Raw genomic sequence first — 19,736 nt, forward strand, 5'->3', positions numbered from 1 at the left:
AGCATTATGTGACAAAAAAGATGTGACAGTGAATGTCTCCTGGAATCCAAACCAAAGGTGATGCAGTCAAATATTGCATGTGCGACTTTTTTTTTTTGGCTGGGCAGTGTATATTAACATCAACACACAACTAAACTACGCTATTGAGTTAACTCACAGTGGAATGCTCTAAGTGGACAAGTTTAGCAACAGTGTAAGCTTTTATTATGCACTGAGTAATAAACAGACAGAAGGGGTGGCTCTGCTATGACACTGATAAGGTCTGCTGCCGATTAGTTTGACACACTGCAAAAATCTAAATCTGACCAAGTGTATTTTTCTCATTTCTAGTCCAAATATCTCATCACACTTAAAAGTCAGATAGAATCACCTAAAGAGTAACTTTTCAGTGAGATATAAGAACTGATTTTTAGACAATAGATCTTGAAAATCTAATTTCAAGAAATCTAACCAAGATCATTTTTACTTGTTCCATTAGCGGATTTTTTTTTTTTTTTTTTGCTAAAAATTCAAGATTGTTTTTGCTTAATTCATGCATAAAAATCTGCCAATGGAACAAGTGAAAATTATCTTTGTTAGATTTCTTGAAATTAGATTTTCAAGATCTATTGTCTAAAAATCAGTTCTTAAATCTCACTGTAAAGTTACTCTTTAGGTGATTATGTCTTATTTTAAGTGTGATGAGATATCTGGACTATAGAAATGAGAAAAATACACTAGGTAAGATTTGGACTTTTTCCAGTGCAGTGTTTGTAACATTTACTGCCATTTAGTGAGAAAGCTTCTGATCTCATCTTACCTTCCCAAACAGTGGCTGCACACAAACACAAACAGGCTGCTGTGGCCTGGTGGACATGATTACAATCAGTAAGACTGATGGGAAACTACCAGCACAAGCGTGGACGAGGCCTCAGGTATTAGGTTTGTGCAGTTCAGACTAAGTCAGTGCTGCGTCTCATCTTAGATTTGACACGTCCTTAACTGAGTGCCCAGCTTTGTTCTTCTGTATGAAATGCATATTAGGTGTTTGACATCAACAGGTCCTACTACAGAGCTGTTCCCTCTGAACCTGGTCTGCTAGAGCTGCCCGTGTGTTTAACCAACCTCCCTCTTACATGTCATACTGCTGGCTGCTCTGGCTGGGGGGTAGTAGCGGCGGGGGAGGGGCCGGTTCTTCTGAGGCGGGTATAGACGGAGCAGCCTGGTTGGACACGCTGCCCGAGTTGGTTTCCGGGGCGGGGGGTGCAGGGTCCGAGGCGGCGGGGGCCAGTCCTGTCGAGGTACCGTCTGAAGAGGTGGGGGGCGCGCTGCTGCTGCTGCTGCTGCTGCTGTCGTCACTAGGGGCGCTGCTGCTGGGTGTGGCCATCTCAGCCGGGGGCTCAGGTGGAGGAGAGGCTTTATCGGAAGCGGAGGACGGGGGATCGGATGGAGGAGGCGGTGTGGGTTTGGGGTCTGAGGAGGACTCTGCAGGTGCTGCCTCATCTACAGCGGAAATGAAGCAGGGAAACACAAGCTTAAGAAGGGTGAAGCTTTACTACGTGGACATAAAAAGGCCAAAGAGGGAGTGATGGTTTTCCCTGGGGATGCTGGTGTTTTTATTCCCGTCACATGTTCATTGTAGCTGTTCCTGTTTTAACCAGTTTACCGCCTCACAGTTGGTCTCATTAGTTTAACAGTTTTCCATACATTGCTTCCATCTTCATCATCGAAAGTCGCTTTTCCATTGGACATCTGCGCAAAACTTTACCGATATTTACTAAATGTTGAAAAAACAAGTGCGTAATGTTTTTTCTATTCAATCACAAATGCAGTGATTTGTTTATTTATTATTGCGAGATGACACGAGAAGTCATTCCATAAACATGTCAACGAACATAAATATGGTGTTGATTTACAGATATATTCATTATTATTATTATTATATCTTACCCCTCTATTTCCTAAATAAAAAAAAAATGATTGGATTTCCTGGTGTGTCCACACATACCACAACATGTTTCTTCTTCGCTTGTTGTAACGGCTGTTAACAACTGTTTTTTTTAATTCACCTGACTAGTTGCGAAAAAGGGTCTTTCCATTGCAGTTTTGCATGATACACCAATTGTACTATGCCTGAAAAACCACCTCTTGCCAGCGCAAAAACTTCTAATCGAAAAATGAGACTTTTGGCGAAATTGTCGCTTTTCAATTAGGTAAATTTTTATGCGCAAGTTATATCTGCACAATCTGAGGGTCAATGAAAAAGCGACTACCGTTAGTTGTTCTCAGCTACACTGTCAAAGACCCCTACCACAATCGAATACAGGATTAAATGAGGGGTAAATGAATTAAAAAAAGAACATTGCTGTAGCGCTCTGCACCAAACTCATTCCAATTACTTTCTACTGTTTGACTTTTAAAATAATTTCAAACCTTTCCTAAAACAGCTGGACAGTGTTTTTTTGCATGTGTCAGGGCCTATTTTCAACAGTGGACTGATTCATACTGGGTACAGGGGTGAGTATATTCTTGCAGTAGAATAGTGCAGGTGTGTAGTAATATGTAATGAAGGACATGGGCTGTGGCATCACCACATCTGTGACCCAAGAGGCAAAGGATTTAACAAACGCAGTAACACTTTCCACAAATATTAATTTCATCCCAACTGTCCTAAACTTTGGAATGTCCATTTCACTGCAAATTATATTAAATTTAAGCAGCCCATCAACATCCACTTTCAATCACTCCTGCAATCAGAAAAGATGTTCGAATACTCATCCATCATTTATCCAAATTAGAAGAAAGTAATGCTACCTTAGCGCAATGTTTAAAAGCAGATGTTTACAGATCATGAAAAACTATCTGGTTTAAATCCAATAAATTCTGATACTGCTCAGTTTACATTAGTGCCAAGTGGTAGGAGTGGTGTTAGAGTTTTGTTACGAAAAAGCAGTCAGTAAAACTCTTTAATTCTAACTTTTTCCTCTTCCTTATGTTAAGGACTGAGATTATAACTTTCAGTGCAAAAGAACCCATTAGCGATACAAATGGAGTACAGAAAAGGTACTACTCCTGGGTGTGTTTTTTTTTTTTTCTTTCTTCAGGTTAGAACATGTATCAGGTGGAACTAATGTTTTAGTGTTGGAGCACCCTGAAGTCATTTTAGGGACGTACACCAAACCAATCTACTGTCATGGTGATTTGTCACTAGACTAGACAAAGAGTTTAGGTTTGGACAATGGACAAGGACTGGACTGGAGAAGAAACATGGGACATGTTTGTGTTTTGGACCAGTTTGGACTTTAATGTTCTAGGATGTGCAATGGAACTGGGCTCACTGACCCACTGATATTGGTCAAATGTTCATCTCTGTTACCAAAATTTCTTTGTTGGTGTAAAAAAAAGTAACTGTATTGTCATAGTTCTAAGATAAGTGCGCATTTCCTATTTTTATTGGAAAAATAGTCTCAGGGGGCAGTCTGGTTGAGTTTATTCGTATTGTTCAACGAAAAAGTTGGTGCAAAATGCTGCTGCATGTCTTTTAACCGGCACACGTCAACACGAGCACATTTCCCCCATTTTAGCCTCACTCCACTGGCTGCCCGTACATTTTAGGATCCGTTTTAAAATTCTTTTATTTACTTTTAAATCCCTAAATGGCCTCGCCCTGCCCTACCTCTCTGAGCTGCTGCAGCTTTATATACCCCGCTCCCGCTCTCTCAGGTCAGCTGACCAACTGCTCCTGAGTGTACCAAAAACTACGCACAAGTTCAGCTCCTAACTATGGAACCATCTGTCTCTCCATTTCAGACAGACCTCCTTTGTCTGTTTTTAAATCCCTTCTTAAAACCCATCTTTTCTCCTTGGCTTTTAAAACCACGTGAGATGTTTGAAGGTACTATCTTAATTCTCTTGTTATTATTTGGTAGTGGGTTATTGTTCTTATTTATCTATTTTATTTATTTTGATGCTTTTAATTATATGGCTTTTTAATCTTGTATTTTATTCTTTTATTTGAGTTTTATTTATTCTTTTGTATAGCACTTTTTCCTTTTTTTGTATAGTTTCTACGACTTTAAATCTATTCTATATTTTATTCTTCTATCTTGGCTTTAATTATTCTTCTGTACAGCACTTTGGTCCACTGCAGCTGTTTTAAAGTGCTTTACAAATAAAGTTGGATTGGATAAGTTATTTTTAATTTGAACAAAAAAAATTATTCAAGGAAAAGCAAAAAGTATTGTTACAATATTGATGTTTCTTTCAATAAAAGTTATAATTGCACCGATGATACAATGTTTTTGGGGCTGAGGGGGGACTGGAGATTTTTCGTCCTCCAAAGGGGGGTTGACAGAAAAAGACTGAGAACCACTGCATTAAACCAACCACCTCATACCGCAGTTCATAAGAGCTGAATTTACTCATCAAAAGGATACGTGTCTGACTTGTCTGAGTGTGTCTCCTGCATTTGTCTCCAGTGTTTTAGTCTAAAGTTTCATCTGTGTAAGGATCTGTCAAGTCGACCATCCTGAAACAGTTGATTGTGTGTGTGTTGGTGGTGTCAGTAGGTACCCGTCTCCATTGGTGTGGGTTTCTCATCGTCCTTGGTCTCTGAGCTGGGGTTAGCCGTGGTGCCAGTAGTACTGCTCTGCTCTGCTGCTTTGTTTCCTGCTGCCTCCTGTTGCTGCTGTTGTTGCTGTTGCTGCTGAGCGGCTTTCTCCGCCTGCTCAGCTGCCTCACGCTCCCTCTCCTCTGCACGCCGCCTCGCTGCTTCTTCAGCCGCCGCCATTTCTGCTGCTAGCTTCTCCATGTCCACTTCCACTTTCTGACTGCACAACTGGACACCAAAGAATGAAAATTAACACCCTGAATGCTGTCAACCATGGGTACTGTGGTATGTTTAGCTCGCTTTCACAATGGTCCCCTACATCAGTGGTCCCCAACCCCCGGTACCGGTCAGGGGATAATTTGGTACCGGGCCGCAAAGAAAAAAAAATTGTGGTCAATTTTAAAACAATTTTTTCCATCAGTCTTGTGGAGATTTTATTTTGAAAAGCGACGGTTTCCGCCCTCACCTCACAACCACTAGACTCTGGTGCACCGTTTCATGAATCAGTAGTAACACAAGCTAAAGACACGAGTCAAAAACAAAATTCTCTGGAGAGAACTTTTTCGGGAAGAAAAGAGGAAATTATGAGGTTGCAGAAGGGTCACAGATTGCCTGCAAACAGAAAGCTGCATTTAGAAGGAAATATCAGGATTCCTGCCTCAGTTACAGGTTCATCACAACAGACGACACAAGCACCTCCAAATTGGTCTGACACATCAATCCATGTTTGAGACGACTTCAAACCTTTGTGCATTCTGGATTCAAGTCAAAGCAGAATATGTGGATATCGCCACAAAAGCCCTGAAAGTCCTTCTTCCGTTTCCAACCTTATATCTTTGTGTGGCTGGGTTTTCTGCAATGATGAATTACCAAGTAGTAGACTGGATCTACGGTACACAATTGGATTGTGTGTCTCCCATCCCCCTCAGATGGGACCGTCTAGTTGCAGGGAAACAAGTCCTGGGTTCCTACTGATTCTGTATTAGGGTGAGTTGATATTCTACTGTAGAATCATTGTAATTGTCTGATATACAGTGTAAGTGTTTCAGATCACATGCCCTGAACTGACAAAGGTTTTTGTTATTGGAACCCCCGGACCTCTTACCGGTCCATGGAAAATTTTCATGCGTGAAACAAGTCCATGGTACAAAAAAGGTTGGGGACCACTGCCCTACATGACCCCGAGTAAAGAACCAGTACTGTACCCGCTTTAGTTCAGTGTTGAATGAGTCCGTGGTCTCTAGGAAACGTCTTTTCTTGTCCTGGTGGCGATCCTCAATCTGCAGGAGTTCTGCCTCCAGTTTCCTCTGGATTCAACAAAACACACACAAAAAATGGGGTTGGCACATGTTTGTGGCAGAACACAATTAGACAAGTAAAAACAAATGCGTTAACGTTAGCGTACCTGGTGCACCATGAGAGACTGGACCTGCCTTTTGAGGACCTGCATGCGGGCTGTGGTGACCACTGAGCGGACATCGGGCACAACGATCTCACTGAGGATGTCGCTGATGAGTCGGTGGTTCCTCTGAAAGCGAGCAGCTGCTGTGTGCTTTACTGAAAAACCATCGTCATAGTCTGAAGGAAAGAGAGGACAGTGAGCAGAGCGGGAACTGAACTCGCAACAAGAGCAACAGACATTTAACCACAGGTTCCTACTGGTTAAATTTAAGACTTTTTAAGACTACTTAGAACAGAAGTTAATGCCTATTTCACAGCCATACTGGCAAAAATTTGTCACTCCTAGAATTTGGAAAATGTATTTACTCCAATGTCTTGATTCCCACTGTTCAGAGTCATTTCTCACTGGGGGCTGCAAAGTTAGCAATAATTGGTTCCTAATTTCCATTTAACTGTCGGGTTGAACTGCATTTTGGTCTTCAATATTCGAAGCATATTCAGCAATTTCAGGTCTGACCATGGACCCATGCCCTTTTATTGGACTTTTTGGTGTACCATTAGAAGATCTCCCCTACACAGGCCACAGGTAAATAGTATGGCCTCCTCCTACCTTCTTTTAAATTGGAACAATGACAAACCCCCTCCTTTGACAGATGGATATGTGATGTCACGTTTTTCCTTAAAATAGAAAATATTAAATACACACTGAATGGATCAATGGGGAAGTTTAATGTGGTATGGCATCCTTTTATTTCTTATGTTGAACAGCTGACAATGCACCTTGACTTGAGTTAATGTGTGCTGTGTACAAAGTGACTGGGTAATTACATAGTGATCCCTTTAATTTTTATTAGTCTTAATAATTGTTATTCACTTATTTATTTTTTGTGGTGTCTTATACCTCTGTTATATGTCTCAGTGTTTGTCTTACTTTTTGTATGTTTGAAAGACTGAATATGAACAAAAATACAATGATCAAAAAAAAAAATTAAAAAAATTGTCAGGTGGGACCCAGCAATGAATTTTTGTCCTCTGTAGTGGACAAGAGTTTCACAGCTTCACTTAAAAATAAAAAATTATAAAATGTCCACTGAAAAGGACATTAAAAAAAAAAAAAAAAAAAAAAGAATCTGAAAAAACTGTTGCATCATGCTGTTTCCAATTAAGGCAATTATTTAATGTAAAATGGCGAAAATGTTTACTTACTGGGTCTCAGGGGGATATCAAATTTCATACCTTTTAAAGATTATTTTAAGGTATTAAATCAGGTTTGTACGCATTTTTCAGGTCAAATTCAAGCACTTTGAGGACTTTTAAGGGTCATTTTCAAATTTTCACCTTATCGCTGGGGTAAAATGCATATCTACAGAAATACATACACTCATGACTATTTTTTTCATTTTATATTACGAAAATGTACATTGTCTTATGTTATAAACATCTAAAATTATGTTTTATAATAGCAAAAAGCTTATAAAATAAAGGAGAACACAAAGTTTTATCCAAAAAAAAAACAAAAAAAAAACAAAAAAAACAAAGCCACTAGCGGTTCTTCAGACACACTTGCACCGGGACAAAGATTAAGATAAAAATGTACCTGCAGTTGACCTGAGAACAACTCCTAATTGTCTTTTTTGACATAAAGTTTAATTTTTCAAAATGGATCACCTGTCTTCAAGTAGCTTTGGCTTGAATAAATATTAGAAATAAATAAATCACAGTTATAATTGCAACAGCTTTCAGGCACTTAAACTAAAATTCGCGCACTTTTCAGACCTTTAAAATGCTCCTGTACAAACCCTGATAACTGCAGATTTGTAAATTCAAGACTTTTTAAAGACCCAGTGGGAATTCTGAACCAACTCAACTAAACTCAACCAACTAAATATTTGAGGCAATTCTTATAACCCCCGAAAACTCTATGTATATGAATGTCCAGCACACGTGTGAAACTTACCGTCAGGGTCTTCAGCGGGCTGAATGCTCATGTACGGCTCTCCTTTGTCCATACGACTCTGCCTCTGCCTACTTTCCTCCTCCATGGCGGCCTCAGCCCGGTTCTTGGCATTAACGTAGGCTAGGTAGGCTGGAGAGTTGTGGTAGGCCTTCAGAGAGTCGTTGTATTCAATCTGAGAGTGAAGATAAAAGATGATAAGAAACAAAGGGACGACCGTACAGGTTCCTCTCAGCCATACGTTAGAGCTTCAAATTTATTTGGAGTTGTCATTTTGAGGTGCTCAGCTCACCTAGACTTGGAAACACATTTTGGAAAGACAGACAATTGCCGAGACTGCATTTTAAAACCTTTTAAGATCCAAAATTCCAATTATTGGATGTCAGTTTTGAAGGATATGTTGACACCTTGGTTTTAAGTGCAACAACATGTGCATTGAAGCTACATCACACATGTTTAAGGAAAATTTGGTGAAGTATCAGATTATCAAACGTGGGGGAGAAAATAAATAAATCACAGTGTTACCATGGCAGCAGCCTTTACCTTCTGTAGATCATGTCAATAACTATTGATCACCAGTGTCTGTAACTTACCAGTCATTTGAAGAAAATGTGTATGAGCTAGTTGAAATTCAATGAACTGTGAAAATTAACAATAACTAGCATAAATGATAATGAATTAGACTTATATAGTGCTTTTCTATTTACCCAAGGACACAACAGCACAGACAGAGCAGGATTCGAACCACCAAACCTCTGGTTATTGGACAACCTGGTCTACGTCCTGAGCTACAGACTCCCTGTTGAGCCTACATAATGTGACTAATTGTTCAGGCTTTGTGAATAATTTTTAATATTTGGATAATAAAAAAAGTTGATTAAGTGTATATCTAGTTATACCATAGAAGTATGCATAAAATAAAATATTATTGTAATTAATTAATTATCACAATTAAGAAATATTAGGAATGCACAGATACCAGTATCAGGCATCAGGTCCAATACTCAGCGTGTATACTTGTACTCGTACTCATAAAAGTACTCCGATACAACCGCACTGATACCACTTACAGCACCGTGACATTCACAGATCAGTGCAGCAGGTACGAGCAGGAGGAGTTATGTCATCAGTGTGGAGATTTAACTAAATGAATGTCTGTGACAAAAGTAATGCCGACTGCAAGTAACGTTAAAGACACAGACGGATACAGATGGAGCGTTCTGTCTGTCCCATGTGTACATTCTATCCATTTTCCAAGTGCTCATGGATGCATACCCAGACAGAGGATACCAGCGGGAACCGTGGAGATAGAGGATCTGTTCAAAGAGCCACTGTGTGAGTTAGAGAAAAACTACTGAGAGATTTATGACAACTACCCTCATCAATACCAACACTAGTGTTACCTCTGTCATCTCCATGCTTATTATTACTGACTTTCTTCTTCTCAAAAAACTTTACTTTTCTTCATGGTATTTGTCCAGTATGGTTAATTAAGAACAGCGCTCTCTGGTGGATTAATTGAGAAATGCTCATTCCAACACAATAAATGTCAGTGGCAGCACTTTGTTCCAGTCACACTAATGACAACAACAATAAAGCCCACTTTCAAAAGTAACTAAGAACTGTTATGGGATTATTAAGTACTCATATACTACTCGGTATCGGCAAGTAGTCAAATTTAAGTACTTGTACTCGGTTTGGAAAGAAAGTGGTATCGGTGCATCCCTAGGAGATATTAACACATTTATTGATCATTGTATTTGTAGTAAATATTTGAAGTGCATATAAATATTATAGTTTATATTAAAAACGGTTGATTGTGCAAATGTGATTGTGTGTGAGATGACCAAAAAAGTGTATGTAAATGGTTTGCATGGATGTTTTGTGTTATTGTATAAATATACAGGAAAAAAGTGTGTTAACAAAGCAAAGGAAGTGGAATTATTTGAATTATCAGTTTGTAAAAAGGGGTGGGAGTCTATCAGTTATACTTCATCCCACTCCTTTTTGAGCGCAGAAAAATTTTGTTTGACCACGTTGTATGGTTCTTTGTAATCTGATGATTCTATTTGCTCGATATAAAAACTACAGTAACTAACTTCAGCTAACCTGCTGATATCTGGACTAATGCCGAGGGGTTACATTCTTGTTAATGTCTCAGTTTTTTAAAATGTAGAGACTTTGGCTAAAACTGGACTGGAACTGTGCAAAACCATTTACCAGCTCACCTTTTCAGCTTCATACTCGTTCAGGTAGTCCTGTTTCTCTTCATCAGTCAGGTCTCTCCACATGCCTCCGATAATCTTTCCGATCTCCCACAGCTTCAGGTCTGGGTTGGATGCTTTCACTTGGTCCCATACCTAGTGTTTTCATGCAAACACACACATACAAGAGCAGGAGCAAATACAGACAAACAATACATAGTCAATGAGACGCAAGCGGAATTCATTTAAAGGCAGAACAGGGTGAGATTTAGGGAAACAAAGGAGGGAAAGTGCACAGGGAATGAAAAAAAAAAATCTATAAAAGGACAATTAAGATTACAAGAAAAAAGTTACTTAAGATTTACAGAGACTTAATGAAATGTAACTTCACTAAAGACAAAATCGGAGGGTTCATTTCAACATGAAATTCCCCAGGAGATTCTGTCTTCGTATGGGATGGTAAATGTAATATTAAACTAAAAAAAGGAAGGGCAGGATAAGCCAAAAAAAGGGGGGAAAACCAAAGCAGGAGTAGACCATGCACAAATGTTGTATGTCTGCTGATGATAAACACAGGAGACTACTCTAAGTCGACTGGACAACGGCGGTGGAGAGTCTGTACAAGGTGCTTGAGGTGGTGGTGAAGGCGTCGTGGCTCGGCTGTTTCCCCACCCTCAAACCCCTGCTATGTTTTCAGGGGACGGGGAGGAGGACAAGCAGTAAAAGCAGACACCATGGATGGGTGTCTTACCTTCCTGCTTACCTTCCGGCTGTACCGCATGTAAGGCATCAGAGGCTTGTCTGGAGGCTTGGGAGGCTTTGGGACGGTGATCCCTGAGGAGTTCTGTTGAGAGGCAGCACAAGAGGACAAGAGAAAACAAGGGAAAAGAAAGGGGAGAAAATGTGAGAATGAGGACATGGAGATGAAGGGGGAGAAAAGACATAAGGGACAGAGATTTGGAGAGAGAAACAAACAAAACAGTCGTCAAACAGAAGCCGACTATGATCATGGTGAAGCATGACGCAACATTTCAATGATCCTGAATGCTCCAGATCAGTTCATTCATATGCATCTATGAATGAGATTTCAGCAGCCAATCAGTGCACGGCTCACACAGTTCAGAGACTGGCAGGATGTAAAACAAAACAAAAATAAAAAGCTATGGAAAAAAAAAAAAAAACAGCTAATGGAACATTAACATCTGAAGAACCAAAGCCAGGAAGGCAAATAATACTTGGCACCAACTAGACATGTACTAAACTATACCTGTCATAAGTGTTATTTAACTTTTTTAAGCCTGGACAATAGAAAGATCATGATATTACATTAGAATTTCATATCATGATTACATGTTTTGGTTACACTGTCAATTAAGACACTTAATTTAATTGTTGGATGTAATTTTACTTATTTTTTTTAAATATTTTAACATTAAAAATGTGATTTCAGAAATTTTCTGCAACTCAACAACTGTTTAAAAAAAAAAAAAAAAGAATACTTTAAAACTCTCAACTTTCACTCAGGCTCAAAATCTAATCTTTGAACTTGAATATGATTTGACACATACTGTGGTAACTAACTGATATGACCAAAACAATATGAGATGATTCTATTTTTTTTTTTTTTTTTGACAACTGCTGCACAATGAAACCCTTTAATCATTGCATACATGCAGCTGTAGTTTTGATCAAGTAACAATTTTTATTTTTGTCAATGCGCTCCAGGAAAAAAAACAAAACCAAAAATAGAGATTTGAATTTATTGTCTATCCAGCCTTCATTTTGGCTTGTGGCAGTTATTGTGAATAATGGTGATATTCATTAACATTATCAGCAATGGGTGTTTTTTGGATAACGCACATTTTGGTTTGTAAAGCAGGGGAACAGCAGAACATTCTAGAACCGATCCACACAGACTTTTCAACAAAAACAAGTCAGGATGTCTGTCATGTCAGAAAGGCTGAAAGACCAACAGAAATGCAACTTTATCTACTTTTTCCAGTGTTCAATGCTAATAAGTAGCTCTTCTTGACTGTGGACTGTATGAAACAGACAGACAAATTTGAGAAAAACTGACATAATGAAAAGAAAAAAGAGGAATCGTTACTATTATTATTGTTATTTTGAACAATCATCAGCTAACTATGATAACTCAAGTTCAAGTCAACTATGACAATATACCCACTTGGAAAACAGACATTTCCATCCAGCACATAATGCATGTCCACACCTACTTACATCTATCTATCTATCTATCTATAGGTGTATCTGTCTGAAAAGTGTTCATTCATTAGCAAAGATTCGTTTTGAAAAAGGGAGACTGTAAAGACTTTTTTTTTTTACACAAAATTGAATCTATTATTGCTTATAAACCAAGACCACTGAAATTGAGACGTAAGAGTAACTAATGTTTTCTCTAGTACGTATTATAAGTAAGTATTTTGTGGCCGAATTATACACTAGATCAATGAAGTTGCTCTCAAATCTTTTTAGTTTATTTCTCCAAAATGGTTTTATAGTTTGGTGAGTAAATGGTAGTGAATACATTAGAGCTGAAACAATTAATCAACTCAAAGTGATCCAAAAAAAAATCATTCATCCACAATTCTCCCAAATCCAAGCTTTGTTTCCTTCATTTCTCTGCTGTTAAACATTGGTTCCACTGTTGTGTTTCACACGGGATGCTTATTGTGATGCACAAAGAAGCTTCAATTCAGGAAAACTGCAATAGAACATTTCCCTTCAATCAATTCGAGTCGATTAATCGAATCATGAATTTTTGCATTTGCTTCAAGCACCTAATCAATTAATTGGTTGCAGCTCTAGAATGCATTCAAAAGCCTTATTTGACCAACTTCACTGACTGAATTTACAGTCTGAAATGAGGCAGTGGATAAAACGGTCAAATCTAGTATAGTAACACCACTTTCAGAGTCCATTTAACACTGATGTATTAAGAAGCTTGATGCAGACTATTTAAATGTTGAACTATACAGGTAAACTATAAACAAAAGGAGAAAAAAATTACCGTCACAAAATACAAATATCATTTCCAAAGTATTGATATTTGAGAGCCATACATAATGACTAAACCCGACAACCCAAACAAAGCCAGTAGTATTGCACATCAAGTCCAAAACATTTATCTGTCCTAGAGAAAAATGTGTAACCCACCATCACTTCATTATTGTTCTGGAGCCTCTGCACTACAGAGAAATGTCAATCTAAAAACTGCAATAGCCCATTTTGCTTAAGTAACCATGAAACATTACTGCCAACACCACTACCCATCTGTGCAAATGCATTTCCCATTTTCTCTTTTTATGTGTTACTAATCATTTAATTTTAACATATTTATTTCCTGCTTTTTATTTATTTTTACTATCTGTCAAAGTCTCAATCTGCATTCGCTAATTTTCAGTGGATCTCTTGGTCGTCTGTCTTTACACTACCCTAATCTGTCTCTGAATTTAGCTTCATTTACTGACTTCACCTTCAACCCATCCCCTGTGTTTTTTTCTTTCCAAAGCCCTCCATTAATTCATTACCCTGCTGGAGCCTCCGGAGCTCCCTCCCAGCCGGAGGTTGTTGTAGGCCAGATGGCTGTAAGGGTTGTAGCCCACAAACCCTGGGGTGGAAGGCATTTGCTGATGGAAGACAAATGAGACAAAACACGAATGAGAAATGGTTCACAAACAAGAGGAGGAAGAGGGAGAAACATAAATAAGTGAAAAGGGGAAAACGTGAAAATAAATGCTTCTTTTTGTTGCTTGTTTGTTTTCCATGACGTCACCATGCAAGGCAAAAAAGGCAAGTGGCTGGTAGGCTAGCATTCAGACTGAGTTCACAACATGTGGAAGCTGCACGTAAATCAGGGCCTAATGACAAGCTCCAATGTGCCCCTACTAAGCACAAGTTGGATTTAATAAACTACAGGACCTTTGCCTTTTGACTTTACACGATGATGTGCTCTGCTACTGAATGTAAACAAAATAAAAGCATTAAAACAAGCAAGTTCCCATCACACATGCCTACAATCATTAGATGTGACAAAATGTGACTTTAAAAAAGACTAACTCCAAAAGTTTTTCCCAGCAGCAATTTTAGCAAATGAGGGAAACTGAAATTTCAGTGGTATATAAGTGGTGGTATGACAGGAAAAAGCGGGAGTGAGAGCGATGATGGAGAACTGAGCAAGGTTTGTGGTAACCTCGGTTTTCAGACAGAGAATAGGAGGACCTGAAGCCAGTGTCAAATGAGGAGAAAGAGGAAGACAGCAAGAAAGAGAAAGACAAAACAAAAGTTAACACGGCTGTGCAGCCATTTAGTGATAAAAACAGATTTCTTACCGTTGTTGGGGCAGGGGGAGGAGGGGGGGCATAGGATGGCCGTTCTGTCAAAAAAGAAACAACCTTTTTAGACAGTTACTGCAACAATATTCTGTATATACTTCGAATTTCAATTTACACATATATTTTTGGTAAGTCCTGTCCTTTCGGTGTTCCCCACAGGCCCCAACTTTGGAAAAACATTAACCACAGACAATGACAAGATAAAACAGATAAATTATTTTTTTGATCCCTACTGAACTGTGCTACCATTTACATATACGATATTTGTCAGTTTGTGGCAAAGACAGAAAAAAAAAATCTAGTTTGTGTAGGGCTGCAGCTATCGATTCTTTTTGAAGTCAAGTATTCTGCAGAATATTTTAGCGATTAATCAAATAATCGGATTTCATCATCGAGACTCATTATTATAAACTACAACAAATACATAGCGTACGTTCTAACCACCGCTGGTGTGTTTCCCAGTGAGGAATCATGTTAAATGGGCTACGGTTGGGCTACCGTTGAGTGGAAGGCAGGTATTTACCTTGTGCTGGCTTCAGATGTGTACTTATACACATTGCACAAGATTGTTTTTTTAAGTCTGAAGTGATCCCAAACTTTGGACATCTTTTGCCTTTTGTGGACAGTCTCCTCACTCTCTTCCATAGCACCAAATTTTTGACTCCGAGTCATGTGTGTCACTGTTTACAATCCGTGTAGAACACAATCCCCAGGGTGGGACACAAGTGACTTCTTAAATGAAATTAATAATTAAACAAATTTGCATCTCTTGTTGAGATCCGATACAACAGCTTCCTTGAAACATTCACATTTTATTAACAACCCCAGCTCAACAGTGCACTTCAAACAACAACATAGCACTAGAGTAATTGATGGAAGAAGGAATAGATGTATGCTGGCTTTACCCTTAATCACCCAGAACAAGCCGCTGATCTGGATCTGGTATTTCAAACTCAGAGTTATTTCTCAGTATTTACCACAGTTTGTCTGTGTCTTCATCTAACTATTCCTCTGCAGCTTGTTTGTGCCTTTTTCTCATTTTGTACAGCATTTCTTTTTGCTCTGAAAAACTTTACATCACTATCCCATTATAAGCTCAACAATAGCTCTGTTCATAAAGCAGTGTAGGTACATTTAATTTAGTTTGGCTTATTATCTATCAGTCAAGTACATTTTATTTATATAGTGCCAAAGGGTGAGGTCAAGGGTATCACAGATGGACTGCCCACTACTTTTTGATTCATAACTTTTGAACTAGACAAGTTTAAGACAAATATTACACATAACTGTAAAGGTCTAAAGGCCATCTTAAACATACTCAAAGGGCAAAATTTTGTTTCAAATATTTCTAAATGAAATATATCAAAAACTACTGCATCATGGATGGAGAAAAAATTTACATCTATTTTTTGCAAGAATTACAAAGTTCTCAAACGTTAAGTTCCTCTGACATTTTCATCCTAAAATTTATTCAGTTTATACCTAAAACCCTCTATTTTATGATCTAATAATTAGTTAGAGGAAAAAGATATTTGATCATACCTAAATAGCAAGAGATTTGTCAAATGGGAGCGTCATGGATGGACAAAGCAAAAAACCAAAAACGTCACGGATGGACAACAAAACTAAACATTTTTTTTTATTTCAATTATCAATATCATATACATTTTTTGTCACTTTCCAAATATTCACATTCATAAAACTCCTCAAATGTTTTCTCATTTTAAAATACACTTTCCTAAAAACACGAGTCATTACCTACCTACCCAAAAATGTAAGTTTGGAGTAGATTATTGTAATAAATTTTTTTTTGACCAGATGTTAACCTCTTGACTTCACCCAAATGTTATCTCATGACACTTTACATATTGAGCTGGTCAAAACCAGAAAATGGAGAATTTCAAGATAAAAGTAATTTATCAGGCATTTACTACTTACAAATGATGTTTCAGTTACAGTTTGTAAGCAAGTCTTTTCGGTCATCTGAACTGCAATTTAAAGTGAATCCCACGGGCAACTAACATTATTATTTTGTGTTACTGAACCAAATCTGAACATGGCATTTGGCTTCAAACTTCAAACCTTGCAGGTGTTGAAACACTTAATACAACAACATTTGAATCAATCTGCCTTAAGATTCCATAACTAACCAGTTTTAAAATGGTATGTTATGGTTCTCAGAATAACAACAGTAATAAAACACAAACAGGGTTTTAAAAAAGGTGCTATTGATAATGACTGATGTGCTTGAACTTAACCTTTTATCGGGCAAGTGACTATTTTTTGATCATTTCAACACACATTACAAGACAGTGACAGCAACAGTTAAAGTGAGGACAGTAAATCAACAGACTCAGGTTAAATGTGTTCTGCAGGGTCTGTAAGGTCCACCTCTGCATGAACAGTGAGTGTACCTGCTTTGTTAGGTACCGTGAAATAATGGTACTAATGTAAGGAATGATGTTCAAAGGGATCATGTGGATGTGGACAGGGGTCTGGATCAGCACTTATGTTGTCCTCATGTTCTAAAACTTATGTTCTTTTCACCTGATATACGTTTTTCTTGTATTTTGTATATATACTTCTTGAATTTTTTTTTTTTTTTTTTTTTGAAGGGGGTCACTTGCGGATAAGGAACCAAATATGGTAATGTTGTTTATCTTGAATTTCTACATAATTTAATTTTTTTCTGAATTTAACAATAAGTATAAAATTCTTGTTATATCCTCCAATAACACACTATGGTTGAAATTTTGAATTTCTGAGTGTCCTATAAAGGGTTAAACATAAAGTAGGCACTTACTTGACATATTGACTGGAGATGGAGGAGACTAATGGGTGCAGCCTGTTTCCATACTGGTTAACCTGGGGAAGAAAATATTAGCAAATGATCAAGCAACATCAATTTCCTTGGTCAAACTAGCATCATGCCTGTGTCGTAAGTGTGTTATTCATTCGACTGTGTGTTTAGGAAAAACAAGGCGTGAATTTTAATGACTAAAAACATCTCTGTTAATACAAAAACTAAAACTGGGGCACGGGTGGCGTTAGCCTGACTGGCCTACAGGCTAAGCTCACAAAGAGATAAACTTGCCTGATAAAATGTTAGAACTGGTGTAATTTAAAATGATTTAGCCTAGCCTAATTCTTCACCTCACATACACGTATAAATTACAATTCACATGTTCACACACAGAATCACATGTTTTAAACACGAACAAGCTGGTGTTGTGCAAAAAAAAAAAAAATGTGTAAATGAAGCTAGCTAACTGTTAGCTAACGGACAATACAAGCTAATGCTAAGCACATGGGAGTTATAAGCTACATTAAATTGTAAAGACGGTCTACGATAAAATGAGTACATTATAGACGGAGTTTGTGTTACAGGACACAAAGCTGCAATGTGTAATATTTTTTTTCAAATAACTGTGATGTAAACAGTGTAGCCCTTCCCTTTCATACTCACTCAATCGTCCTTTGTTTCGTCTGTAAGGCCGCTGTTTCCGCCTTTAATGCACACACCGGAAGTGAACCTTTAGTACGAGGCGGCGGAAACTCCAGGAACATTTTCAAAATAAGAGGTTTCAAAATAAAAGCTTCACATACGCGCTTCTCTTTACCCATAAAGACCCAGTGCTGGTTTTGTGGCACTTCCCAAATGATTTTTTTACCCAACCACCCGAAGGAAAGGCAAGGGGTGATGTTTTTGGTTCAGTTTGTTTGTTTGTTTGTTTGTTTGTTTGTTTGTTTGTTTGTTTGTTTGTTTTGTTTGTTAACACTCTAGCAGCAAAACTATTGGTTGTAGTCATCCCAAATTAAGTTTATAGATCACCAGTGATCCAGAATAAATCTCACTAGATTTTGGGAATAATAGGTCCAAGTTAAAAAATTTTATGAATTTTTAAAATCTTTTTTTTTCCTATTTACTGATAATGGGTGAAATTTCAAATGTTTGTCGCAGCAAAACTATTTGGGGAATTCATACCAAATTGGGTTTATAGATCACCAGTGATGCAGAATAGACGTCATTACGTTTTGGGAACAATAGGTCAAAGTTAAAATTTTTTATGAATTTTAAAAATCTTTTCTTTTTTTCCCATTTACTGATAATGGGTGAAATTTCAAATGTCTGTAGCAGCAAAACTATTTGGTGAATTCATACCAAATTGGCTTTATAGATCGCCAGTGATGCAGAATAGATGTCATTGCATTTTGGGAAAAGCAGGTCAAAGTTTCAATTTTTGAGGAATTTTTTAAAATGTTTTTTCTTCTCCCATTTGCTTATAATGAGCAAAATTTCACATGCCTATAAAAATGTCAATTTTCTTTCAATTTACTTCAAACTTGGCACATGTATTGAGGCAATTGTTATGCTGACATCAACACATGCATAGACATGATGACATCAGCTGGATCGATGCCAAACTAAGCTACAATATGTGCAAGGGGCGGGGCTTGTTGTGCCTGGAACCACTCGTTCTCTATATTTAACCTTTTTGAAGTGATTTATCGCCATAGACTGTAATATTATCCTCTTTAATTAGCATTTTCTCAGTGTAAATCATGTATTTTCCCATGTTTTGATTCACTGATCATGTAGATGTTCATAAAAGCTCAGATTAAAGTTGAGGGTTATTATATCAGAAACAGAGAAAACAGAAGAAAAAGTGACGTTTTCAGCAAAGATATCATTAACTGAACATAAACCCACTGTCGTTGATCCAACTCCATGGGTTTTACTGGTGAATCAATGTTGTAGAAGATGACTGTGTTTCCACAGTAACTATGGAACCTCTGAACGTCCAAATGCATCATATCTGATGACCATGAAAAGGTGACAAACTGCATTTTACACCAATTATTTACATGTATTGATAGGATTAGTGGATCGACAGGTATTAATCAGTTTAGGTCAGTAGATGGTTTTGGTCGCCGGTGGTTGTTTGGGTGTGTATGGGTTAAACACTGCATCTACTCAAACTCATTTTAGTTCAGACAGTCCAATATGATCTCAAGTGGGCCAGACCAGCAAAATGATAATATAACCCATAATTAATGTCAGAAAGTCTATTTAATTTCCGGGACTTTTATTTTGAAGTTGACGTGCACTTTGCCGTAGCGCTGTCTTTTCCGCTGTCGGCAGATGTGCATGAGTAATGGAGAAGTGGTCTGTGTGCGTGCATGACGCAGTGTGAGTACTTACACCCTAATTTGTTTATATCTATCTGTTATGGCAC

The 19,736-nt window shown here is 37.9% G+C and overlaps 1 protein-coding gene across 4 annotated transcripts; it reads right to left on the reverse strand.

Moving 5' to 3' along the window:
• Window positions 1-609: 609 nt before the first annotated feature.
• On the reverse strand, window positions 610-18,033 carry LOC115424627 (SWI/SNF-related matrix-associated actin-dependent regulator of chromatin subfamily E member 1-like). Of its 4 annotated transcripts, none has more exons than XM_030141998.1 (11): window positions 17,966-18,033; window positions 17,303-17,364; window positions 14,497-14,540; window positions 13,696-13,794; window positions 10,911-10,991; window positions 10,172-10,303; window positions 7,947-8,118; window positions 5,994-6,166; window positions 5,794-5,895; window positions 4,552-4,816; window positions 610-1,482 (listed from the first exon to the last, which is right to left on the reverse strand). In XM_030141998.1, the coding sequence occupies exons 2-11, from the start codon at window positions 17,307-17,309 to the stop codon at window positions 1,112-1,114; spliced, it is 1,446 nt and encodes a 481-aa protein (XP_029997858.1). In that variant the 5' UTR covers window positions 17,310-17,364; window positions 17,966-18,033; the 3' UTR covers window positions 610-1,111. The 4 variants fall into 4 exon arrangements, with proteins under 4 accessions (XP_029997858.1, XP_029997857.1, XP_029997860.1 ...); XM_030141997.1 differs by having other exon boundaries at window positions 10,899-10,991; XM_030142000.1 differs by lacking the exon at window positions 13,696-13,794.
• Window positions 18,034-19,736: the final 1,703 nt, after the last annotated feature.

The sequence above is a fragment of the Sphaeramia orbicularis genome, chromosome 8 (genome assembly GCF_902148855.1).
Source record: "Sphaeramia orbicularis chromosome 8, fSphaOr1.1, whole genome shotgun sequence".
In the NCBI taxonomy this organism is placed as follows: domain Eukaryota; kingdom Metazoa; phylum Chordata; class Actinopteri; order Kurtiformes; family Apogonidae; genus Sphaeramia; species Sphaeramia orbicularis.